This window comes from Schistocerca serialis, chromosome 2 (genome assembly GCF_023864345.2).
Source record: "Schistocerca serialis cubense isolate TAMUIC-IGC-003099 chromosome 2, iqSchSeri2.2, whole genome shotgun sequence".
Classification (NCBI taxonomy): domain Eukaryota; kingdom Metazoa; phylum Arthropoda; class Insecta; order Orthoptera; family Acrididae; genus Schistocerca; species Schistocerca serialis.
The window spans coordinates 740,163,324-740,190,569 of record NC_064639.1 but is presented as its reverse complement, the minus strand read 5'-3'; the positions used below and the strand labels follow the sequence as shown (position 1 = coordinate 740,190,569).

General features: G+C 39.0%; 1 protein-coding gene across 4 annotated transcripts in view; it reads right to left on the bottom strand.

The window, feature by feature from the left end:
- Window positions 1–12,298: 12,298 nt before the first annotated feature.
- LOC126457941 (zinc finger protein ubi-d4) overlaps window positions 12,299–27,246 on the bottom strand; it is a 253,583-nt gene continuing 238,635 nt past the window's right edge. For all 4 annotated transcript variants that reach the window (XM_050094664.1, XM_050094665.1, XM_050094667.1 and 1 more), the window contains one exon: window positions 12,299–19,833. In XM_050094664.1, the coding sequence (XP_049950621.1) occupies window positions 19,705–19,833 (129 nt within the window). In that variant the 3' untranslated portion in view covers window positions 12,299–19,704. The remainder of the gene's footprint in view (window positions 19,834–27,246) is intronic.

Sequence of the window (27,246 nt, the reverse complement as noted above, 5' to 3'; positions counted from 1 at the left end):
CAAGGAGCGTTGTAGCATTCTCAATTCACAGAGAGAAAAGAGATTGCACAAGCCTCCTCTGCCTGTTTCTGAGGAAGGAAGGCAGGACTTAATGGGTGGAGCTTGAAACCTCCTCAAAGTACTATGATATTTTCCGCCACACTCAGACCAGGGATAGGGAAGTGGGCGGTAGTCCCAGAAAGCCGGCGCAGGCCACCCCAAACGAGAGAGGAAGGAGTCAAACTGTTGAACGAGCTGGTGAAGGAAGCCCAGCATGCTTTCTTGCTTTCCTTGATAGTGCGACGGCACTGCGCACGTAGTTGCTTGTGGCAGATGCAGTTCGTTAACGCAGGATGACGGTGAAAGACCGAAGTGCACATCATCAGGCACAAATCGCATTGCCGCACTCCACAGTCCACCAAGGGACTGAGACCCAACAGGGAGAAGTAGTAGTACAAGGGATAGAGGATTTGGCAGCCAAGAAAATAAGATCCACAAGGTGCTCGACTTGATCATCACAGTTAGGAAATGGCCGTTCATCAAAGACTGCCAAGGAGGAATAGAGCCTCCAGTCAGCAAGACAGAATTTCCAATGAGCGCGCCGCTGTGGCGGGGTATGACTGTACAGGCGAGCCACACAAGGGAAGTTGTCACTCGAGTCAGTATCGGAAAGAGCACACCATGCGAGACGTTGAGCGAGCTGGGCAGAGCAGATCAAGAGGTCTAAGTGGGAATAAGTGTGTGTGGAATCAGAGAGAAACGTGACTTTGCCAATGTTAAGGCACACAAGATTAAAGCGATTAAGAAGTTTCGCCAAAAGAGAACCTCTCGGGCAGGCAACAGGTGAGCCCCAAAGAGGATGATGGGCATTGGTGTCACTGAGGAGCAGAAAGGGTGGAGGAAGCTGAGCAACAAGCTGCATCCGGTCCACCCTAGTGACAGCAGAAGACAAAGGAATCTAAATGGTGCAGAGGGAAAAGGTTAATTCGGGAAGGAAAACATGGGCAGCAACTGCTCGCAGGTGCGTGTGCAAGGGGTAGGACAATGACAAACATCATCTCGTAGAAGCAGCATGACCCTACCATGAGCAGGAATCCCCGCCGTAAGGGGAAGGCCCATCCGTAGTGAAGTAAAATGGGAAAGAGCAAAATGGTCTCGAGGACGTAGCTTGGTTTCTTGGAGATAAACTACAAGCGGACATTGCAATTGCAGGAGCAGCTGGAGGTCTGCCCTGTTAGACCGAAGGCCACGGATATTCCATTGTAAAAGGGCCATAAATTTAGGAACACTGGAGAATGAATAAGAATCACTCACCTCAACGGCCGCTTATGGCAAGCCATCGAGGGAGGACGGCCACTGGAATCCACAGGTGGAGGATCTTTGTCCATCAACTCAGTGGGATCAATGGAGCTTCACCGGTGTCAGTGAGTTGAAAAGGGCCGACCAATTGAAGAGGGCCAACAAGTCGGAGAGGGGAAGACTGTTTGCCTTTGGATGATTGTTTCGATTTTTGGCAATTTGCAGAAGAGTCAGACGGCTGCGAACTCGAGGTACGCAAGAAATCTTCTGAGGAATAATCCTTTTTGAATTGATGGTTCACTGGCTGCATTGCAACCGTCTTCACCAGTAGGGGCGAAGAGCAGGTAGCAGAATCTACAGCCTGGGAAGCGGGAGATGGATCATCAGCTTCAAGGCGAGACGACTTTGCCACTATCAAACTGAACTGTAAATCACAAGTTTGCATACCCATGTTTTTTGTGAGATGGGGAGAGGCTAACACGGTGCTGTAGCTTACAGACGAAGGGACATTTGGTTTACGGCTCGCCATCAGTTTCCGGGCAACAGGAAAAGGTACCTTTTCCTTCACCCTTATCTCCTGAACAGCCCGCTTGTCCTGATAGACAGGACAAGAACAAGAAGAAGCAGCATGTTCTCCATTACAATTGACGCAGTGGGAGAAAGGAGGTGGACAGGCGCTCTCGTGTGCATCCCTGTTACAAGTGTCACATTTGGCTGTGTTTTTACATGATGTGCTGGTATGATTGAACTGGTGGAATTTATAACACCTCAACGGACTGGGAATGTAAGGGCGCACAGAGATGACTTCATAGCCTGCCTTTATCTTGGTAGGAGGCATTAACCAATCGAAAGTCAGGAACAATGTGCGAGTGGGCACCAAATCAGCAGCTTCCTTCTTCATAACTCAATGAACAGCAGTAACGCTCTGATCTGATAGATAATTAGTTATTTTGCCCTCCATCAAACCATACAACAGCCGGGTGTAGATAAAAACACAGGACAAGTTAAGTGTACTGTGAGCTTCCACTTTTATAGGATATTCATGGAGGATTTGGGCCTTGAGTAGTTTCTGGGCCTGGAGAGCACTATCAATTTCCAAAAGCAGAGTTCCATTGCAGAGACAAGAGTATGACTTCATAGGGCCGGTGATGCCATCCACGCCTTTCTGTATAACAAAGGGGTTAACAGTAGCAGAAGTCTGGTTTTCGTCTAAATGTGAGACTACTGGATATCGAGGCGTAACAGGAAGAAACATTGAGGCAGCAGCCTCATTCCACTTTCTTTTATGTGAAACGTTCAGAGGAAGAGAAGGAAAATCAGTCATTGGGAAGAAGTCCCCCATAATTACCAGCATCTACAATGGTGCTCCCCTTCCAGCCAGGGGCCCTCCAAAGGGGAGCCCCCGACCATAGGTGATTGTCCTCATCTTAGCTCACACCTCCCGAATGACAGATGGAGGGATCAATTGGCAGAGGAGGAAGGCAACAGCTCAGGCAGTCACCCCTTCCTGGGCCTGGCCTGTACCAGGGGGTACGTGCGGGCCCTACATGCCAACCTGGGGCTGGCAATTACCCATTACCCAGTCTCCTGCTATGCATAAAATGTGTGGGTGGCCGCCAGGCACATCCAGGGAGGAGAAGGAAGGAAAGGAAGAAAGAAAGAATGGCCTCAAACACAGCAGCGGAGGAAAATGAGAGCAGAACAAAGAAGGAAAGGAACAAGGAAAGAGTGGAGCAGGGAAAAATACTGTGTGGTGTGGTTTTTGTCTGTAACGGTACTTGTTTTGGTATAGCCTTACTGCCTCTTGACCGTCTCCATCTGCCTGGCTGTACACAAACACCATCTCAGCTTGTTCCTGACATGAATACCAGACCATTCTGCTGGCTTACAGTATGCTGTGTCAAGCATACAGCCTCTGAAACACAAGGAACAAACGGCACATGGTCAGAGGAACTTGCCATCTACCATCCCATGCCTGCTACCATAGCAATGATGCATTTCCAGACACATCTTCATAGGACTATTTTCCTCCGTTTCCTGTGGGAATCCATTCCTGCAGTTTGTTGATTTTATTAATGTTCATCCTGTGTAATCAGTCTGAAACCTTCCAGTTTCCTCAGATCTCTTGCATGTATACAACTTCAGTAAGTAGTATTTCTGGAAAAAATGTAATAGTTTCTAAATAAGTCCAACAGGATGTGAGGTTATAGTTTTTTATGACCTTAGTACAAACTTTCTCAGTAAATGTAAAGAGGAAGCCTCTTGTCAGCCAAATCATATAATTTTTGTAACACAATAAACCTTGCAATGAGAATAACACCATCTGGCCACACTGGGTCAAATGCTGACTGATAAAGAGGAATTTGAATTATCTGTAAATGCGTGCAATACGTGGTTCCTAACTATAGAGCTTTGATAATTCCCATCACCATTTAAGAAGGGTGGGCAAAAAAAAAAAAAACAACAATGTACTAAAGTTCAAATGAAGGATCTCAAGTCAGAAAAACACAAACCACTTTAATTATAGGACAGTGAAGACTGGTTTGCTGTTTATGAAATAGAAAGCCTGGATACAAAATTCAGCATGTTTATAGGAAAACAGGTACAGTGCTTTGGTACAGGTTTCCCCCCTGAAAATGGTAAATATCATAAATGATACAAAAGGCAATGGCTGGATCACTTTGAGAATTACAACTTCATGCCAGAAAGAGAGAGAACAGCACCCTGCAAGAATAATAATGGCACAGTAGATATGCACATTCACTATGAAATACACCAAAAATTGTGGAAAGAAAAAAAAATCCATAATGATATGTGTATAAAAAGTTGTATAGTAAAGGAAAAGCCAAGTGGAACTTCGTAAAAATAAGGAAACAAGAAAAAATAAGAAAATCAACGCAATATTGTCTCGCTACACAACAATAAAAAGATAACAGAAGCAAGCAGAAAAACAAATATATTCAATGGCTGCTTCACTGGAATAACTGAAAATTTAATTAAAACTATTAATTTCGTTGAAAATCAGCAACAAATGGGAAACAAGATCAACTGTTCTAAATTATCTGTGTTTGTAAATCATGTCAATACGATACGAACAGTCAAGGATATTACAGAAGTAGAAATAACATACTCAGTAGGAACTGATGGCATATCTAGCATGACCTTACTGCTCTCCCTCCAAAATGTAATTGACCCCCCACTCACCTATGTAGCTGCTCATTAGAGTCACACATCTTTCCTAAACAGTTAAAACCGTCCAAAGTTATTCCTATATTTGAAGTTGATGACAAAGAAAGTGATAAAGTATCACCTCATTCCAATAACCTCCTGTTTTCTAAAGCACTGGAAAAAATAACATGCAATAAGTTAATAAATTGGATATGCAAAAATGGAGTATTAGCCAATTCTCAACCTGGTCACATGTGATTGGAGTGAAGAAGATTAGGAAGGAAACTGAATTTTATTATGCACCAAGCCATCAAACCCACAACCTTAACTTTGGGAAAAGGATAGCCTTTACAGAACTAAAGAAGAACAAAGAAAAAGAAATTATGGTGCTACAAGCAGACAAAGGAATACAACTGTCATCTTAGACATCTCTCAGTAGGAAGACAACTTGAAAGACTTATTAAATGAACCCATTTACAAGGAACTGAGGCAGTCCCTATGGTTAAGATAGATTGAAAGAAATAGACCTTAATTATGGACTCAAGAACTGACACTGAGACAGTCACGGGATTCATTCCAAAAACTCCATTTCCACTTAAAATTTATGGAGTGTCAAAAGTACACAATGTAGTCCACCTTGAAGACTGACAGTAACTGAGATAAATTTACTTATAAATGGATTTCAAAGTATTTAGCCTGCAAATTAAGGGCTCCAGTTGGCAAGATGGATTCTAAAGTCATGAGCTTGATGCCCTTTATGGAACACACAAAAGCAGAAAGAATTTCATCCATGAACCTCATGGTTCACTTTAGTACAAAATTCCTATTTAGACATGCCGTTGTGGTACAGGTTGCTCCACCTCTTTCTCACAATCAGACGAAAGATGCTTGAGTAAAAATGTTGTTCAGGTAGTTATCGTATAGAGAATCTCCATTGTGCATGGTTCGCTTTTGCTTTGTGCAGAGACTGTAGTAACCTGCACATTACTGCACCTCTGGCATCTGTGACGCATGTTGATATGCACATACATTTGAGTAATGTACCATTTGGCAGATCAGCTTTTGGAGTACTCCTGTGCAGTGTGGGATCCTTACCAGATAGGATTAACAGAGTACATTGAAAAAGTTCAAAGAAGGGCCCCACATTTTGTATTATCAAAAAATAGGGGAGAAAGTGTAACTGCCATAATACAGGACTTGGGGAGGACATCATTAAAACAAACGCGTTTTTCATTGTGGCGGGATCTTCTCACAAAATTTCAATCACCAACTTTCTCCTCCAAATACTAAAACATTTTTGTTCACACCAACATACACAGAGAGAAGTGATCATCAAAATAAAATAAGAGAAATTGGCGCTTGCACAGAAAGATTTAAGTGTTCATTTCTTCTGCACACTATTCGAGAGCAGAATAACAGAGCATTATTGTAAAGGTGGTTTGATGAAACCTCTGCCAAGCACTTAAGTGTGATTTGCAGTGTAGCCCTGTGGATGTAGAAGGTGCAATCCTGTCACGACTCTCTAATTGCTCTGGAGATGGCGTGTATAATTTGACATCACAGCTTGGTGGTGTTTTGGAAGGCACAGAGGAAGCACCTCTGCTGACAATGTAAACATATGGAAACAGTTGATACAAACTGTGGAGAAATGTCATTCTCTTATTGTTGTTCTGAAATTCACTTTAGCTAAGTTGTTCTGAGTAACAAGAGATTTATCACAAGGCATAAACATTCTGAGTATGAGAACAACCATATACAGAACAGTTTTAAAAAGGACATTAAGTCATTTTGTAGTGAGCTGGCATAGATGTGAGCTCTCTTACAGCCCTTCCACACCGTCTGCAGTTGGAAATGAAGTCCTGCAGCACAATCAGTGGCAGTGCATAGCAGGTTCACTGCATCAAGAAAATACAAAAAGGTGACTGTAAACACTCGTTGTTGTTGTTGTGGTCTTCAGTCCCGAGACTGGTTTGATGCAGCTCTCCATGCTGCTCTATCCTGTGCAAGCTTCTTAATCTCCCAGTACCTACTGCAGCCTACATCCTTCTGAATCTGCTTAGTGTATTGATCTCTTGGTCTCCCTCTATGATTTTTACCCTCCACGCTGCCCTCCAATACTAAATTGGTGATCCCTCGATGTCTCAGAACATGTCCTACCAACCGATCCCTTCTTCTAGTCAAGTTGTGCCACAAGCACCTCTTCTCCCCAATTCTATTCAATACCTCCTCATTAGTTATGTGATCTACCCATCTAATCTTCAGCATTCTTCTGTAGCACCACATTTCGCAAGCTTCTATTTTCTTCTTGTCCAAACTATTTATCGTCCTCGTTTCACTTCCATACATGGCTACATTCCATACAAATACTTTCAGAAATGACTTCCTGACATTTAAATCTATACTCGATGTTAACAAATTTCTCTTCTTCAGAAACGCTTTCCTTGCCATTGCCAGTCTACATTTTATATCCTCTCTACTTCGACCACCATGTTATTTTGCTCCCCAAATAGCAAAACTCCTTTACTACTTTAAGTGTCTCATTTCCTAATCTAATTCCCTCAGCATCACCCGACTTAACTCGACTACATTCCATTATCCTCGTTTTGCTTTTGTTGATGTTCATCTTATACCCTCCTTTCAAGACACTGTCAATTCCTTTCAACTGCTCTTCCAAGTCCTTTGCTGTCTCTGACAGAATTACAATGTCATCGGCGAACCTCAAAGTTTTTATTTCTTCTCCATGGATTTTAATACCTACACCGAACTTTTCTTTTGTTTCCTTTATTGCTTGCTCAATATACAGATTGATTAACATTGGGGATAGGCTACAACCCTGTCTCACTCCCTTCCCAACCACTGCTTCCCTTTCATACCCCTCAACTCTTATAACTGCCATCTGGTTTCTGTACAAATTGTAAACCCTCAATAAGGTAAAAGTCCCACGAACAACAGTGAGGCGACAGATTATCTGAGAAGTGATAAGTTAATTACAACTCATAATTAGGGAACACTCCAATGTCAGTAAAGAAAACTGTTTGAATCCTATAGCAGCATGTCCTGCCTGGCACATGTAAGTTGTTAAGTTATTATTGTCATCAACTTACTTCAAATGTGATTGAAAATACTATGAATAGACAGGCAGCATAGCAATACAATCTCCCTTATCCCCCTTAGCAGCCGACATGTGGCTGGAGGCCTTGAAGCAACAGCACTTTGTTCAGCTCCATTATGCCCATGCTGTTGGTTCAGCTACCTGAACGACAAGTTCACTATATGATCCAAGAAGACTAAAAGCTACACATATTTCACAAACATTTGAAGAACCCACATAAGACACCTCAGTTTACATTTGAAGTAGGGAAGCATAGTGCAATTCCATTGCTTGATGTGGAAGCATATAGAACATTGAATGGCACACTAGGACACAAAGTATACTGGAATTCAACACACACAGGTAAGTAATTAGATGCCAAATCTTGCTCTCAGCCAGTGCACTAGAACTCAATCATCTGCTTTCATGCAGCATTTTAAATGTTGTTCGCAATATAACACTTGAGTTTAAAAGGCTGTGAACAACATTCCTAGTCAATAATACTCAGAGCTGTGAAAACCAATAAAAGAATAAAAGACAGGTAGGACACAGATAAACTGAAGGGTGCATCAGTGACCAAATTTGTAAACATCTTTGTCCAGTTAGTGTACAGCACAAAACACCGAAATATAACAAGTGCAAAGCTAGTGATACGATTCAGAAATGCACAACGACAGCAGTGTTCCAACTGGCCTGGCAGAGAAGTTCCAATATGAGAAAATATGGCATGAAAATCCATATTTTTCTTTCGAAATACTTGATTTAGATGACAATATTTTTCGTTTAATATTTATGGATGGTCCTCATAGTCTAGCAGTAAAGTACATGCCTGGAAACAGAAAGGTCTTCGTGACTTTGCAAAATAATATATTCGAAAAATCTCAATCAAAAACTAAGATTAACTCCTTGTGGTTGGAGTTCATGGACACGTAAAATTTTTTTAATGACTTTGTGTTTGCCTTTTGACTGAAAAATTACTTACTTTTAAAACCAAATATTGTACTTTCGACTGCGTGGACAATATCGAGTGGACTAATTGCACTTTAGCTCATATCAAAACCTAAAAATCATCTGAAGCAACATAACACAAAAGCTGGTTTCATCGCATTGTGTTCGTGATTATGACTTCTTGTCTGTATTGCACTCTTTGGATTGACTTGTAAGTAAGTTTCTTGTATTCTGCTTGATTTTTGCTTGCATCTGTAATACTGGAGGAGGGGATAAATGATTCCATATTTGCTTTTGTTCACATGAAACACAAGCTGGTTTTGTAGCATGGTGTTCTGTGGACTTTCATGTACTTGGTATGGCTTAAGAATCCTTGTATGAACTGCTCAATTTAAGTGTGTGTTAAGTACGTTGTTCGCATTCTACTTTATTTCTGTTTGCATCCACTTTTCATATTTTCACACATTTAATGGACAACTCCATGTTAGCAGCTTCTGACAGAACTGGTATTCAACTTTGTTACATCTTCTGCTTTGAATGGTGTTCTTCTTGCCACACCATTCAAAGCAGAATTGCATACACATTCCATGACAAGATGTAGCATAATAAAGTTGATTACCAATTCTGTCAAATACTGCTAACACTGAGTTCCCCATTAAAAGCGAGAAAGTACAAAAAATGAATGTGAACAAATATTAAGTAGAATATGAACGATATATTTAATACGCATTTAAATCAAGCAGTGCACATGTGGATTCATAAGCAATAACAAATATATGAGAGTCCACGGAAAACCATGCTACGAAACTAACTTGTGTTTTATACGAAACAAAAATGGACATGGAATCATTTACGCCCCCCAATATTACAGATGTGAACAAAATTAAAAAACAGAATAAGAGAAACATACAATTCAGTTGAAAGAGTGCAATACAAGCTGTATGTCATAATCAGAAATACAATACAATGAATCAATTGTGTGTTTATTATGAAATAAAAACATATATGGAAGACATTAAATCAAGTAAGAAGACAGTGGACCAAGGTTGTCTTACCGTAAATCCCTATATGAGTTTCACCAACTGGTGTCCAGCCTGTCTTCTACAGCGTCTGTAATATGCAGGATGTGTTAGGTTCTAGCAAGGACAAGATAGATGCCTGGTGCGTGCAAGGTGGACTGTGAGTGTGGAGAGGAATAGATTAGTGAAACAGGTAGGCTCGTAGCGACACACATGCTCTCTCTCTCTCTCTCTCTCACACACACACACACACACACACACACACACACACACACACACACAGCACCAGAATACGATGTTCAGCCTGGGCACCACAACAACTCAGCCATGACCAGAGACTAGAAAGGCTGCAGTAAGAAAATAAAATACAGTGAAACTTAGTTTCCAGGGAACCAGGGACAGTGAAGCACAAGATCTAGAGGTCATTTAAATATTAAAAGATCCCAAACTTATGAATAGAGAGGACTGGTAAAGGCTTCCACCATCCTTGTTACCAGAACTTAACAGACTGCATGGACTGGAAATCAGAGCATTACTAGCAAGAAACTGCTGCTGCCAGACTCATATCCAGCATGAAGAAAATAGGTCAGATGAGGCACAGTTTAAACTTAAAGGAAGTGTTAATAGGTATAATTGTGTGTACTGGGTCGAAGATAATCCCCACTGTACTGTTGTAAAGGCAGTGAATTTACTAGGTAAAAATGTGTGGTGTGGTTTCTTCCCCAGGGGAATCATTGGGCCTTTCTTTTTTAGAAGTACTGTAACTGGAGGAAAGTACCTAACAACTCGCAATGATTCCATTTTCCCTACCATTTGTACAATACACAGTAATGACAGGTTTTACTGCCAACATGATGTCACTCATTCTGAGGGTGTGCAAGCATACCTGGATCAAAATTCACCAGGCCAGTGCATACAACGCAGGGGCCAATCAAGTTTCCTGCATACTCTCCAGACCTTATGCCACTCAACTTTTTCTTGTGAGGCACAGTAAAAGATGTTGTGTACCGTATAACCTGAACACACTTGGGATGAGATTCAAGTAGTGTGCATACAAATTCCATTGGATACTTTGGTTCAAAGAACAGAATCAGTCGTGACTCATACTCAGAAATGTGATGATAAGGACTTTCATTTTTAACTTTTACTTTAACCACCTTTTGCATCATTCAGTTTGGGCAGAAAGTACAATTATTTTTGAAATTGGACTATGGAATTACTTTTCCCAGAAATTTAGCCTTGTAGGTTGAAAATTAAACTTTCTATGACAGTTTAAATTGTGTATACATTTTCTGATGCACCCTGTATTTGAAGATGATCTTCATTTTACTTACCATGAGGCATTGCATATAGAAGACTGCAATACATCTGATTTTGCATGAACATTTAGCTTTGAACAGGATATGTTCTGGAAGGATCTCCCATGATTTGACCAAAGATCTAAATCGTGCTCGTATGACTTAGTTAAGCAAAACATCAAAAAATCTATAGAGTATATACAGAATCTGTAAACAACACCAAAACAGGAGACAAAACTTGGATATATTTGGATAAGTATTTTGAAAGTACTGTAAGAAATAATAAAATGATTTGCAACTAACATTTTTTCATTGTTTTTTGGTAAATACTTAAGGAACACCTTCATGTACCTTACAGTTACAAGCTATAATTACAGTTAAAACGTCAATAGCTGTCCTTGAATACCTTGTAGTTAAAAATCAAACAGATACTGTTAGCTTTATTTGGAGAATTTATGCATAATAGCCTATGCCTTAATGACATATCCTTATCAGTTTTATTGTAGTCAGGAATATTTGTATGTGGTCAAGAACTGATAACAACCGTCTACTTCATCACGGTAACACCTTAATCAAATGGTTAGCTAAATATGGCATTCCAATGATTTCTTACTATATTAGCAGAATTCTTTGTACTATTTTCATCTTCAACCTGGATCTATAGGATACCAACTTGCAATTATGGAAATGTAAACAAACTGACAAGTATTTCTGGAGCTTCTAGAAACAATGAAACTAAAATTCTGCAATATTCAATTATTATAAGCCAAAGTAATGTAAATTTATACAAAGGAAACAGAAACACATCATTTGTCTGTACAAATACATGCTACAGCCAAAGCAAAATAAGCCACTCACTACGTATGTGCCAAAAGCAAAACTATAAACCAACCTTGTGGAAAATGATCTCACGGAAATGGGCAGATAAATAAACTTACTTCTTTCACAGCTGTTTGTGCTGGAATGGAACTGATCTTAAATGGAAAGCAAACATATTATTCAAAATGGGTACAATAGTCAAACATTTATTGAATGAAGATGGTACTTTTCCACCTAGGTTGTTTTTATTTAGATAAAGGAGAACTGTAAATAAATAAAGTCTACGTGGAAATACACATCACCTTTATTTGGGACCTATAAATTTCTGTGAGTTCCAGCATCTGATTGCAAAAAGCAGTGATGTAAATGTGGAAGGTAAATAATATGGAATACTTTGAAAACTAATTAAGTATCAAATGAATGCCTGTAACTTCAACCTGTTTCAAAAATAATGTAGAATTTAATAATCATAAAACCAATTCAGTCTATAGGTTCTTTTTTTCCCACTGTGAATAGTATACTGGTTAATAAAGAACTTCCATATAGTTTAATAATGAAATTTGACAAATGTCATGAGGTCTATTGGTAATTAAAACACTGGCAGTAAAACCCTCAGATCCAAGTTCAACACACAAGATGTTCTTGTCAGCAGAATGGATTTAAAAAACAAAAGTAGCTTTAATTCTGCACATTTTTAATACAAAAAATAATTTTATAAAATACAGCACACACATGCCTACTTATTGTACACCGGCAATAGAAACAAGAATATACTGTAATGAGATACATGTTTAATACATGGACTTAAATTGACATGATAACATACCAACTAATTTGTCACATAAATTCATAACCCTGTTTTAAAACATAAAAATTAACTTTTCACAGTTGTTACTTAAAAATACACACAACTGTATAACTGTGCAAAATTTACAATAGAAAGCTAGTTTTGTGCAGACATTACATTAATCACATTGTCCCACATACCACACAAAGGAAATCAATACTATTGTTAACTTATGATTAAGGCTGACAAATGTTTTACCCTTTAGTGCTATATGATAATGTCCACCTCAAAATAATAAATCACACTAGACAATGTACTTTTTATATTTGCAATACAAATGTTCACAAAATACACAATATTTATTTTGCAAATTGCAGTTTCAGAAACTAAATAAATTGTACTGTATTTTTTAATGACTGAAAAGTCTTACCATCATAGGTTCTTTTCCACTCTAACAAATTAAAAATAATTATATAATTAAGGTTATTCCACTTCACTTTCAAGATATAAAAGTGGATTTGACTAATGGTATTTTACCAGCAATATCACAACCTCCTCCTATTCATTTGAGCATTCTGGTAGCCTAAAGACTGAAAACTTTTTTAAGATGCAGTTTATCTATGGTTAAAAAAAAATACATTTTTGTTTCACCTTTCTTTGCATCAGGTGGATTCAGTACAGTTCAGAAGCTGCATGGCACCCACTATTCTGTACTTGCTGGCATATTGCTGCTGTGTGTGAAAAAAAAAGCACAGCAGCAATATCCCAGCACGTACATCTCCTCAATTAAATTGTAAATATCAGAAAAATAATATATTTGTCCAAGTAATAATATACACACAATAAAACAAATAGATACTGCCTTTACCTTACCTAAGCAAAGAACAGATCCCATAAAATTTGAGAAAAAGAATTAGAAACAGCATAAGAATACAGTATTTGTAGGTTTTAGGCTTTGTGAGTCTGATGCAAATGGAAATGTCATGTGGCTAGGGCCTCCCGTTGGGTAGACCGTTTGCCAGGTGCAAGTCTTTTGAGTTGACACCACTTCGGCAACTTGCGTGTTTATGGGGATGAAATGATGATGATAAGGACAACACAACACCCAGTCCCTGAGTGGAGAAAATCTCTGACCAAGCCTGGAATTGAACCTGGGCCTTTAGGTATGACATTCCGTCGCACTTACCACTCAGCTACCAGGGGCAGACTGTGAGTCTGATGAAACATTAGGGAAGTGATCTTATTAGAAGGTGACAACCGTATAGCCTATTGTTACAGTTTCTTTCAGAAATGAAAGAAAACTTGTTAGCTTGAGACTTGAAGGGCCAGAGTAACTAATACAAAAGTAGTTACATGCTGAGAGGCATAGAAGTACCAGTTGTATAGAGGATTCTGAAAAGCAAAGAAGTAGCTGTTGTATAGAAGATAGTTTTGTTAGCACTGAAAATGACGACTGACCTTTCTCGTACAACTTATTTTGAACATCTCCAGAACTACATGCTGTCTACTGCAATCATCAGTGCTTCTTTCTATATTTCCCCTACAATGATAATAATTTTCATTTCCATGAATAAAGCATTTTAATTGTATCTCCGATGCTGCTTCTCCCCTCCTCTGCCCCCTCCCACCTCTTGTGGGTTTTACACAGATAAAATCTTCCACATTCCAAACATTATTATCAACCCATGTAAACACCAGTGTGTATAACAGTAAATACTGCAGACTGAATACTTGGATTATAAATTAACAGCTTTTTTTTCTATTCGCCTCCAGGAAGTTGTTACACACTTAACCCTTTGACTTGAGAGTGGTTCCACTGCGAAACATCTATTTGCTGTGCTGAACCACCTTGTGGCATAGGTGCCTGACTGTTCAAATGGTTCAAATGGCTCTGAGCACTATGGGACTTAACATCTTAGGTCATCAGTCCCCTAGAACTTAGAACTACTTAAATCTAACTAACCTAAGGACATCACACACATCCATGCCCTAGGCAGGATTCGAACCTGCGACCGTAGCAGTCGCGCGGTTCCGGACTGAGCGCCTTAACCGCTAGACCACCGCGGCCGGCAGGTGCCTGACTGTGAAATGACTGTCTCAACCTTGTTTGTGGTGCATTCTAGTGGACTTCCAAGGGGTTAACTTATCGGATCTTATGAGGGCAGCACTGTGAGGGGAAGTTAGCAGACAGTGAATGTTTTCCACGCAGGTACAGCATATTGTATTTCAGGGACATTGTTTTGTTTATACAGATTCTATACTTGACTCAATGTAAGTAGAATTTTTATATATGGTAGGACATATTTCTAGGTTATAAATATGATTTAATTTTAAGTAAAGCACATTATTTGAAGTAGTTATAACCACAAGTGTTAGTGGTGTTGCTGTGAAAGCATTGTGCTACTGTGACACCTATCTCGTACACTGTAAGTTATTCTTTTATGCCTGTTTAGATGGACAGAAGAGATACTTTCACCTAATTAGATGAGGTTACTGTCCAAAAACTTCTTTTTCAAGATATCCCAAGTGATTTGTCAGAATCTTAAGATGATAATCTGGAGCATATTTTTCAGGCCCTTGGAGAGGAAGACTCTATGTTGTGATTATCTTTACGAGCCGAGGACGTAGTTTCTGAAGCTCTAGTTGATATCAGTGAACTTCTTCCTTCCACTCAAGCCATTTCAGAACCAAAGTGGGGGACGTTAGTTCAGTGAAAATCTTCTTGTAAATTTTGTGGAGGAATCTGAACCCTCCTCTAATTTCGATAATCTTTCTTTCCCTGTTGACTTTATCTTTGAACTTTTTATAAGCCACACAACTGAGGATCTAGTGTGTCAAACAAATTTATATGTTATGCTGTGATAGCATCAGTTCTCACCCTAAAAATTTAAATGAAATGAAAGTGTTTATCAATACTAATTTAATTATGCATGTGAAATTGCAACCTAATGATAAGGATTAGTTATATTCTTTGCCTGCACTACAAAAATGAATATATTTCCAAAGAATGCTACTGAACAGATTCGTACGGCTCCTTTCAAATTTACACACACATGATAATGCAGTACAAAAAGAGAGGGTGGGGGTCTGCAGTCATGACAAACTATATAAAATATGACCATTGTTAAATTCTCTCTCCACAACACACAAAAAGTGTTACAGGCCATCTAAAAAACAGGCCTTTGATGAATCAATGATTAAGTTTAAAGGACGATCTTTTATGAAAATGTATATGCCCCAGAAATTCATATGAAGGATGGGTGAGGGCAGACAAAACAGGGTGTATTTGTGAATTTCAAGTATACACTGCAAAAAAAAGAACTTAGGTAGAAAAGGATCTCGGCGGGATAATTTTTCCCCACTTGACAAAGTCTGTGAAAGGTCAAGGTTATGAAATCTACCAAGACAACTATTTTACATCCATTGTGCTGTTCAAAAATAAAATCTTTGCTTGTGGCACTATTAAAAGTGTACGGAAATACCTGCCACAAATTTTATATCTGATAAATGTTACACTTGCAGGAAATTAGTGAGGAGGAACTGGGAAGGAGTAACTTGCACTAAATGGATGGACAAAAAACTGTTCATTTTGTTTCAAACTGCCATAACCCAAGTGAAGAAGCCACCATGGAGAGAATTGACCACATTCTGTAAGCAATAACTTGTCATATGTGACTGCAATACTTCCGCAAAAGCAGAATGATCAAATCACCACATGAATTAGACGGAAAACAATGGAAATGGGGGCACATGTCCATATCATATGTATAAAATAAAAACTGAAGGAGCACCGCTGACACTAAGAGTTCAGCTATTTGTGACTGAAGGTCTGGGCATTAGAAAGAAACAATAAATATGAAAGAAAATGTAACAAAACTGTAATATTAAAAATTCAAAATCAGAGGACTTTACTTACTCTTTGAAAGAAGTTGGAAAATACCTTGTGTCACTGTGTTTTCACTGGGAAACCACTTATATATTTTGTAAAAAATTGAAAAAATATAGTGTGCTCCAGTAACAATAAAGAAGGAAAAGACAAAACTTCAGTAAATATCATATTCGAAAGTATTTCTGTGACTCACAGGGTTAATACACTAACGAATAAATTCTTTTTTCTTTTTTATAATGTTCTTCTAAAGAAGTGAATATTCAGCAAAAACTGATAGCTTCCTCATGTGTATATTAAAAATGATTTAGTAAAAATTTAATGACAATGAGAAACCTGTAATTCACAAAGATTCTCTGCACCACATTTCATTTTTCTATGATTATGTACAGCAATGCATATTATTAGTCATAGGATACAAAGGTGTACCAGATGCTAAAGCTAATTATTACTTGTAACATTACAAACACAACCTGTGCTCTAACAAAAAAGTCTTCAAGTTAGTTCAGTTCAATGATACTACATCTTTAATAGTATATTATCTCTGAGAAGAATCATTTGACCTTTCTAATCCACACAGACACTATATAACAACCATGCATAAAGACTACTATAAAAAATATGATCCAGTTTTGTAAAGAATAAAGTTATGAATTCCAGTATTTGACTACAATTAAGGCCAAAAAATCAGAAAATGAGAGTTTAATGGTTTTGGAACAGAACAGATATCATCAAAATATTTTATTCTTTCTCAAACAGCTGCAGCAGTCTTTCACAGCACTGTAGCTCTAAGAGAATCTGATGATTATATTGATTCCATACAGAAACTTGCTTCTGTTACAGGTAACTCTCATTGTAATCTTTTCAAAAATAAGACCATATCTAAGAAATGTAACAAATATCATAAGTTGTTTGTTACATGATTAAGTTTTATGACATTTACTTCTGTAACATCAGTGCATGTCCTTTGATTATTCACCAGTTTCTTTCAATTGCAGACATGCCGTATAGTAATTTAAATTTTTTTGATTATTCTAGTGCCCTTTGTGTGTGGAGTTTATGTTCCCTCAGCCAATCTTCTTTCCTTCCATCCTCCTGTCCTCTCCAGTCATCATCCTTTTAGTTTGTGTGTGTGTGGGGGGGGGGGGGGGGCATATCTTCTCCAAGTCCTTTCATAATTATTTTCTTTCATGAGCTTATCACTACTTTCCATTTATACACACTGCCCATTATTTTCATATTTTCTTTCAGTAGCCTATTGCTACTTTCCATTTACACACACTCCCCATTATTTTCATCTTGTATCTGTGTGCCACATTTCCACTTTGGTGGACACAGCTGAAAAATTATATTCAGGCAAGATGTTTTGACACTGCATGTATGGCAAAATCACACCATGTTTGAATTTGATCATCATTTCTGTTACAATCTGAGTAGCATTTTGTTTTAAAAAAAAATCTCTGTGTGACTCTTCAGTCACAGCATCAATTCACACTCGAAAAAGAATCTGCTTCTTTAATTTACATTTTATTTTGTGGTAGCAAGCTTCAGTTGTTCTCACAGATAGTTGGTGAATACAATATAATCAACTAACTTAACTAACACATTCACAATAAGCATTTATTTTTTCAAAATAGCTCTATCATTAGGCACTGAAAATACTGAAACACCATACACAGAATTTAATTTTCCTATACTAGTCAGACAATATTGTATAAGAATTAAGTTTTAAGTACATTCAACTTACAATAGCTGCCACACCATATTATATATTGTGTAATAAATTTTTACATTAAATTAAAGCATGCACTTATAAAAATATCTGGTTTCAAAAGACAATATTTGCCTACTGCTCGTAAATAATGCAATTTTTTTTTTTTCAAATGCTATACATTTTCAAAATATTTACACAAATGACTAATGACATAAACACAAACTAGAATCACTGAGTGCATTAAGTACCTGATAGCTTCATTGAAAACACTCATCACACGCAGTACAAAAATGATGACTTGGAACTGGCAAAACACCTGGCATAATCATGAGATGGGACTAGGTTTTAAGTAGTTTTCCATTTCCTGTATAGCATGTGACTATATGTTCTCCAAATTCAATGTTGTACAAACAATAGACACTTCTTTTGCAACCTGGTGAACTTTATTGGTTTTCCCAACATTAGCTTGGATAGAGTGCCACTTGAAATTAAATGGTCTCCAAGCAGCTACTAAATATCAAATTAGAATGGAGAGAAAATGATTTAAATAGGAAGCACAAACTCCATTAAACACAAAAAAACATTACCCAAAGAAAATGAAGAAGAGTTTACAAAACCTTGTCTTCTTTCTTCAGAACCAAATTCTATTTGTGTGGAGGGGAAAGTACAAAAACAGAATGTGGACTAATGTGAACCATTATTTTCATATAATTCATATGGTAGTTCCAAAGTTTCACATCTTAGCATTCACAGTAAATCTGACATCTAAAACTAAAGTATACTCACTAAATGTTACATGTTTCAGCATATGGGAATTTACAGAGTAATACAGGGTAACTATATAACATAATAATGAAGCAAAGAAGTAGAAATTAAGGAAAATGAGCAAGAGTGATTAACAAGAATTTTTGACACTGAGAATAAACCCATAATGAAAATGTACAAAATGAATAATAAGAAGTGGAAATAACTAAGTTTTACATTATGAGTGATGTTTTTGAATTATATGCTTGACTGAACCTCATTGTGAAGGCGATAATTATTAAAGATAGAAAATACAATCCAGAGGCAGGAGCAATCAACAGACAAAACCAATCCTCAGGCTTTCAGAGCCCAGCATACAGTCTTTTAACGCTCACTTCAGCCATAAGTTTGAAATGTTTTCCTTTATCTTTTTGTTTGATAAGTCATTCCTCTAATAGAAAAATTATTCTCATAACTCGGGTAATTACATAAGTTTTATTAATAAGTAATACCTAGAAACATTTATCTTTATAGGATTCAATGATAGAAAAAGAAAATCACAGTGAGCATAAAAGTTACAGCTCTATGCCTATTGTCTAAGTCAAAGTCACAAATTGTCATGCTGAATAATATGTCATGGGAACACATTAACAGTTATAACCTGTCCCTTCACAATGCCAAAATACAATATCAACTTTTTTTAAAGAGCTATGAAAGACATATTCAGTACTATGAACTACTATTGCAAAAGTAGTAGTAGAACATCAAACATTTATAATAGAAATACTTCCAATCAGCTACCAAACACGTGATGCTGGTGTGACTTGTTGATGTATTAATACACAATACAAGCTGAAAGTTTACACTAAAACCTCATTCACTTAAGTACCAGAAAAGAATTACATGCAATGAAATATTTCCTGAGTGTGTGTGATAATAAATCTGATAGAAATTATTTTTTATGAAACTCCACAAGACACAGACGGCAACTCCAAGACCCCTCTGGAGGTGTGGCAAGTGGTGGCGCTAGGCAGTACATGTGGTACCCTCGGTCACAATCATCACAGAAAAGTAACTGGTCCTGAAAGACAGAGAATACAAGTAATCACTATACTTCAATAATTCTTTCAAAAAATTGCCTTAGTCAGGCCTAGAATCACTCAAATTAAGCAAAGGTCAAATGTAAATGTCAGTTTACAGTAAATGTGTTAGAAGAGCTGTAATATACACTCCTGGAAACTGAAATAAGAACACAGTGAATTCATTGTCCCAGGAAGGGGAAACTTTATTGACACATTCCTGGGGTCAGATACATCACATGATCACACTGACAGAACCACAGGCACATAGACACAGGCAACAGAGCATGCACAATGTCGGCACTAGTACAGTGTATATCCACCTTTCGCAGCAATGCAGGCTGCTATTCTCCCATGGAGACGATCGTAGAGATGCTGGATGTAGTCCTGTGGAACGGCTTGCCATGCCATTTCCACCTGGCGCCTCAGTTGGACCAGCGTTCGTGCTGGACGTGCAGACCGCGTGAGACGACGCTTCATCCAGTCCCAAACATGCTCAATGGGGGACAGATCCGGAGATCTTGCTGGCCAGGGTAGTTGACTTACACCTTCTAGAGCACGTTGGGTGGCACGGGATACATGCGGACGTGCATTGTCCTGTTGGAACAGCAAGTTCCCTTGCCGGTCTAGGAATGGTAGAACGAGAGGTTCGATGACGGTTTGGATGTACCGTGCACTATTCAGTGTCCCCTCGACGATCACCAGTGGTGTACGGCCAGTGTAGGAGATCGCTCCCCACACCATGATGCCGGGTGTTGGCCCTGTGTGCCTCGGTCGTATGCAGTCCTGATTGTGGCGCTCACCTGCACGGCACCAAACACTCATACGACCATCATTGGCACCAAGGCAGAAGCGACTCTCATCGCTGAAGACGACACGTCTCCATTCGTCCCTCCATTCACGCCTGTCGCGACACCACTGGAGGCGGGCTGCACGATGTTGGGGCGTGAGCGGAAGACGGCCTAACGGTGTGCGGGACCGTAGCCCAGCTTCATGGAGACGGTTGCGAATGGTCCTCGCCGATACCCCAGGAGCAACAGTGTCCCTAATTTGCTGGGAAGTGGCGGTGCGGTCCCCTACGGCACTGCGTAGGATCCTACGGTCTTGGCGTGCATCCGTGCGTCGCTGTGGTCCGGTCCCAGGTCGACGGGCACGTGCACCTTCCGCCGACCACTGGCGACAACATCGATGTACTGTGGAGACCTCACGCCCCACGTGTTGAGCAATTCGGCGGCACGTCCACCCGGCCTCCCGCATGCCCACTATACGCCCTCGCTCAAAGTCCATCAACTGCACATACGGTTCACGTCCACACTGTCGCGGCATGCTACCAGTGTTAAAGACTGCGATGGAGCTCCGTATGCCACGGCAAACTGGCTGACACTGACGGCGGCGGTGCACAAATGCTGCGCAGCTAGTGCCATTCGACGGCCAACACCGCGGTTCCTGGTGTGTCCGCTGTGCCGTGCGTGTGATCATTGCTTGTACAGCCCTCTCGCAGTGTCCGGAGCAAGTATGGTGGGTCTGACACACCGGTGTCAATGTGTTCTTTTTTCCATTTCCAGGAGTGTAGAATAAGACAGTATGAAGCTTTAAAAATCAAAGTATTTTGGCAACTCATTAAATGTATATCAAGAAATAAGTAGAGGGAAGGGCTAACTTGGTGGCCAAAAGGTCAACAGGAAACATTCAACCAGGGAGCCACTTCAAGGAAAGAAACATGAGGACTGGAGAATGCAACCAGGTGCAAATACTTTTTTAAACGTTTTATTTTATTGCCAGCACCAGCTTCGGGCTATCATACCATTCTTCACATTGGTTACACTTATTTTACTACAGTATTATACTCATACCACAAGATGAATACACTAAACACATTCAGAAGGATGTAGGTTGCAGTAGTTATTCAGAGATGAAGAGGCTTGCATAGGATATAGTAGCATGGAGAGGAGCATCAAACCAGGCTCTAGATTGAAGACCACAACAACAACAACAACAACAACAACAACATCATTATATTCATCAGCAGCATGCCATTCGCTCCTGCACTACATAAGAATATTTGCATGGTTAGGGCCAATTTAGCTGTGTAGCACTAACTATGCAATTATTCTTATGCAGTGCAGGAGCAGAAAACATGGTGCTGGCAAATTTAATATGATGATAAAATAAATGTAGCCATCTGAAGGTGGGCATGATAGCTCAATTCTGTGAGGTAACGGGCGAGTCACCAAGCCCTGAAAATATTCGGAGGAAGCAGTGGCTGCACGGGCCGATTGGCGGGCGCGGGCTGCTCGGCAGGCCAACCACGTGGTGCCAGACGTTAGCCGGATGAGAGGGGTAGCCCCAGCGCATGGTCCAGCCGCGTGCCTGGGAATTCCGCTGTGACGAGGTCAGTGCTTTGTATTGATGAAGGAGATGTCTATACCGGGAGTGTCAAAGATGGCAGACTTTGTGAAACCTTAATGGCAGACATTTCATAAATCGTTTAGAGATTAATAGTAGCCACGTGAATCATGATACCTCAAAAAGAAACATGTACATTACTATTATTTGCATGACGATTCTGATGGTGTAATCAGATTTTCAATATCTTTATTAGTTTTAAGTTTAGTATGTGACTAAATTATACAAGTAACACACAACAACAAATTTACAAAATCTTAACGCTTCATCCGATTTTGTCGATCGCAATGTCTTTGGAAAGGTCGCAATTGGGAGCTCGTCCTGGATTTGTGTCCAGCAAAACGGTAATTCCTTTGCTCTCTGTTATTCAGCGTACTATGCGAAGTGTAAAAACCTTTGCAAAACAAGGAGAGATTTCTAGAGAGTAAACCTCTCACAAAACACTGTGAGATCAGTTTTTTTCGCAAGTAGGTTTCTGGAAATTGTGAAATTACACAGTAATTTTCACAACTAACACATGCTATTGATAGAGGTCCTAATCTAGCATGTTAAAGGCAATTTGCTTGGGGGCTCACTAGAGTCAAAATAAGTTGAGTGCAGGGAGCAGTAGCGGTTAGCGCGTTTAAGGGACAGCGGTATCGGAGACGGTTGGAACACATTCTCCAGTGGTGGACGCAGATCCACTTCAAGTACTGCAGGGCAGTCTTCAATGTTTTCTTCCACTACAACCGATGGCATCACCATGGTAGAGGGAACCATCTCAAATCAGATAAGTGCCTGCACAAAGAGTCAAATAGTGTTTGACTCTGAAGTTCCATCTCCACTTATAGATCTCGTGGATATAAAACAGTCACCTAGTATGTGTAATTCTGAAAACGGAAGTGAGGTGGTTAGTCTGAAATCAGAGCGCGAAAGTGTAACTATTAGGAATTCAGGCAAGGGGAATGAATGTGGGGGAGATATGATGTCTCAGCTAATGTAAATGATCCAGGAATTGGGAAATAATATGAATATAATGGCAAATAATATCAGTACAATTCAAACAGTTATGGAGACAATTCAGACTGGTAAGGGTACAAAGTGAACTGAAATAGGTTCTGCTGTGAAAGAGGAAGTTGAAAAAATTATGGATAACTTTGAAAAAGCAATTGATGTAAGTTATAATGTGTAATGAATGAGTGTGGTAATGGTGATAAATGGAAAGATTCAGTGGTTCAAAAAGAAGTTAAAGAGGAGATGAATTTTTTGCAAGTGAATTGTGCGGGGAGTGCTGGAGAGGACGGCACATGACACAGGAGGTGCTGGATGCGACGGAGCATCAGACGCACGGAAAGACTTGGAGAGTGGAGCGGTTTGCACGTGGTCGCAAGAGATAGAAATATTTTGGAATGCTGACTTGTGAACTTGTGAGATTTCTGTGGCTTCTACAGTGAAGACATAGTGCGTGTTTAGAAGTGAATATCTCGTGAGCTGTGTTGTTGTTCATAACTAATTATGTGCTGTAGGAATCTATTGTTTCCCTGTTATTCAACTTATATTTTATTTAATTGCTGGACCATCGACACCAATAAGTGTTTTTCAGAAATATACCGCATTCTCAAAAGTACTTCTACTATCGTACTTATCATTTAAAGTCATTAAGGTAGTACCTGCACATTTTATTTAATTGCAAATCTTTCATCCATAAATTTATATGTTACTTTCATAATTCACAATTGCCTTGTGATATAAACCTTCGACCATTCAATTCATGTGTGTATTCTTACCATATGCTGTAGACTCAGCAGTATTTGGCCTGTAATGGCAACTACATATCCCGGCCCCTGGACAACGAACCAAGCCAAAACTTTTAATATTGAAACATTGAGTTGAAGGGTGCGTAGTTTTATGAAGGCCTGCAATTCAGGTAATGGCAATGAAATAAAGCTTATTTAAAAGTATTTGTGGATAGCTGCATTCTCCGTCAACAATTCTTAACTAATAACAACCATGGAGCTCAACAGCTCCAGTAGGGATAACACAAAGTTAAAACAATTCGTATGTTTCCACTGAAGCTTTTTCAAATTTCATTAAATTTAAGTGGAGAACAGTTCACCAGACAAATGCTTTCTCTCACCACAGTGTGTGTTATTAGAATAGCTCTTTAATGGCACTTCTGAAACTTAGTACTTCATTTCATGTTTAAGATGTTTCTCTTGAAATGGCCTAGGTAACACATTTATGTTACTTAACACTTTGAAGAACAGCCAGTTAGAGGAATGTTAGGTCGAGAAGACTGGCCATTACTTAAAGCAATACTGGCACGTGAGTAACTGACGTATCTTCAAGGACCAAGCTTCAAGATTTATTTTTCATACTTACTTTAATTGTTTGATAAATTACAAATTTTAAAATAGTGAAGAGAGAAAGTATAATTATCCTTCCAAAAAGGGTGTGAAGTGAGTTACACAGCAATTTCTTCCTCTTAATCTTCCAAAATTTCTTGCTTACTTAATACATAAATTTGTAGCAGAATTGCGGCAAACTGTGTGAATCCTAATGGGCACACGCAAATTACGTCAATGCGATCACATACTAGCTCAGCCATCATGCTGTAATGTTTGATAATACTTCTTTTGAAATCATTCTAGAAATTGACAAACAAAAGGCGGCACGTGTGACAGGTAGTGATATGTTCATATGTTGTTCTCATATGAAATGAGTTCAATTTTTGAGTGATAGGTGGCTTGTGCATTGAGAAAATTGCAGCCTGAGCCGTACTTGGGCATGGTCTTTTGAACATAATGATGCCTCAAGTTACACTCCGCCTCGGACTCCTAAGTGTTAATATCATCCAATACATCTTAAATAAATAAGACAGCAGTAAATCTAAAGAGTAAAGGAAATTTCTGGCAGATGCAAACAATTTAAGAGTAAAGGCACTAATTAGCAGAAGTGCTGAGTCATCAACAGGCACAAAAAAAAGTTGTCCCCTTTACACCTAAATTCTTTATGAATTTAAAATACCTGCCACTTTTACCCACAAGTGTATTATATAAAGTCAAGTGCAGTGAAATAAGAAGTTTTGGCTTTACATTCTCAGTTGCTGCAGTACGTAAAACTTGTGTACGTGACCTTTCACACAAATGGTTGTGAGAACTTTAGATGTAACACTAGTGCCATATGTATAAGACAGAACAAGAGCATCATGAAAACAAACAGAACTTCATTTTAAATGATAAACAATACAAAAATAACATGACAAAAAACTGAGGATGCATGTTGTTTTCTATTACCGTTTTACTGTAGATACCATTCATGGCTGAAAACTACTTGTTTTATGACATCTACTTTCTTCTTTAACAAAACTGTACTTCTAACTGTATCTGACAGACACAAGAATCCATTCATAAAAAGGAATATTCATAGTTGCAAGAAAATGTACAACAGTCAAAAAGTGTGCTCAGTTGCCTTTTATTTCTCACTTGTTGAGCTATAGGACACCCATTATACACAGTATGACAAGGCTATCAAAATCAGTACTGGAGACCTACAACTTGAATTAAAATATGTTCTACATTGAGTGCCTGCCATACTGTATTTCAGTAAATCACGCTTTGTCAATAGTGAAGACAAACTTAAGTGTAGAACAGGCATAAATTTTAACTTTCAATACAAGAGTGTTTCACTAAGTGGATTCCTCTTACATCTAGCATTCCTTTGTCCTCCTCCAATTGGTAAACTCATTCACAAAGCCACTATTGATATGGGTTCCAACTATTACAAAATTTCTCAGTTTTTCGGTAGTGTAACAGACAAGCCTGATGTTCCAAAGAATTTACAAATTCCACTGTGATACAATAATTACACAACATGTGCGGCATTATTAATATGTACATCTGGGATTGCAGAAGACAAATGCACAAAAACTACAAGACACACAGAAAATGTACATATCAGTGAATAGAGCACATTCCCAAGTTCCAATTCATAATATTTGCCCTGGTGTAGTTGCGCAGTTCACCACTAAGGGGCAGGCATGTCAGATTATGGCATACAATGGAGAAATATGTGCATTTTGTACCCTTGAATTCACTAAATGTGAGTCAGTTGTGACAGTTCAGTGATGATTTTTTTATCAGAAACCTGGTAAAAGCTCCAACACACAAAACAATCGATGGGTGGTATAGCACACTGTGTGACATCAGCTGCATAAGTGGTGCGAAGAAAACAGGTTGGCCAGAACCATCAGCAGAGAAAGTGGAGCGCATGGGGGGAATCAATCGCCAGGAGGCCCAAGGTATTAATCAACATGTGATTAATGAACTGCAAATACCACAGTGAACTATAGATGCATTCTATGTAAACATCTGCATGTCAAACCATAACAGCTGCAGCTCTTACATGCATTGACTAGTCGGGACAATGAGTGTTGTTCTGACTTTTGCAATGACGTTCAGCAACTACTGAAGGAAGCCTGTTTTTCACAGAAGTTAGTTTTCAGTGATAAAATTACATTTCACATGTTGGGAAAAACAAAGGGTCATAATGTGTGTGTGTGTGTGTGTGTGTGTGTGTGTGTGTGTGTGTGTGTGTGTGGGCACAGAACATAAACAAAAGATTGTGGCACACATTTGTTATCCACATAAAGCTAATATCTTTTGTGCCAAGTCCTCTTCAGAACTTTATGGGCCATTTTTCTTTGCAGAGAAAACTCTGTTTTTATGTAACTGTACATTTGTGATTACCTTAATCCCACACTGCCTCAGTGTTGGAGACTTCTCCTTTGAGGGAGTTGCTGCAGCACATATGCATTGTAGCGTGACTCCGATGTGGTTGTATAAGCACTGTCATTTGGGTGACGGATCAGTGTGGCATTCATGACTTTACCACATGCATGCAGTAAATACAGAAAAATGAACTATGGTGACATTATTACCAAAAGCATCCAAACAGTACCAACATGCTGTTATTCTTTTGTTGGCTGCCAAAGGCCAAACAATGGTAGACATCCATTGGGGAACTAAGAA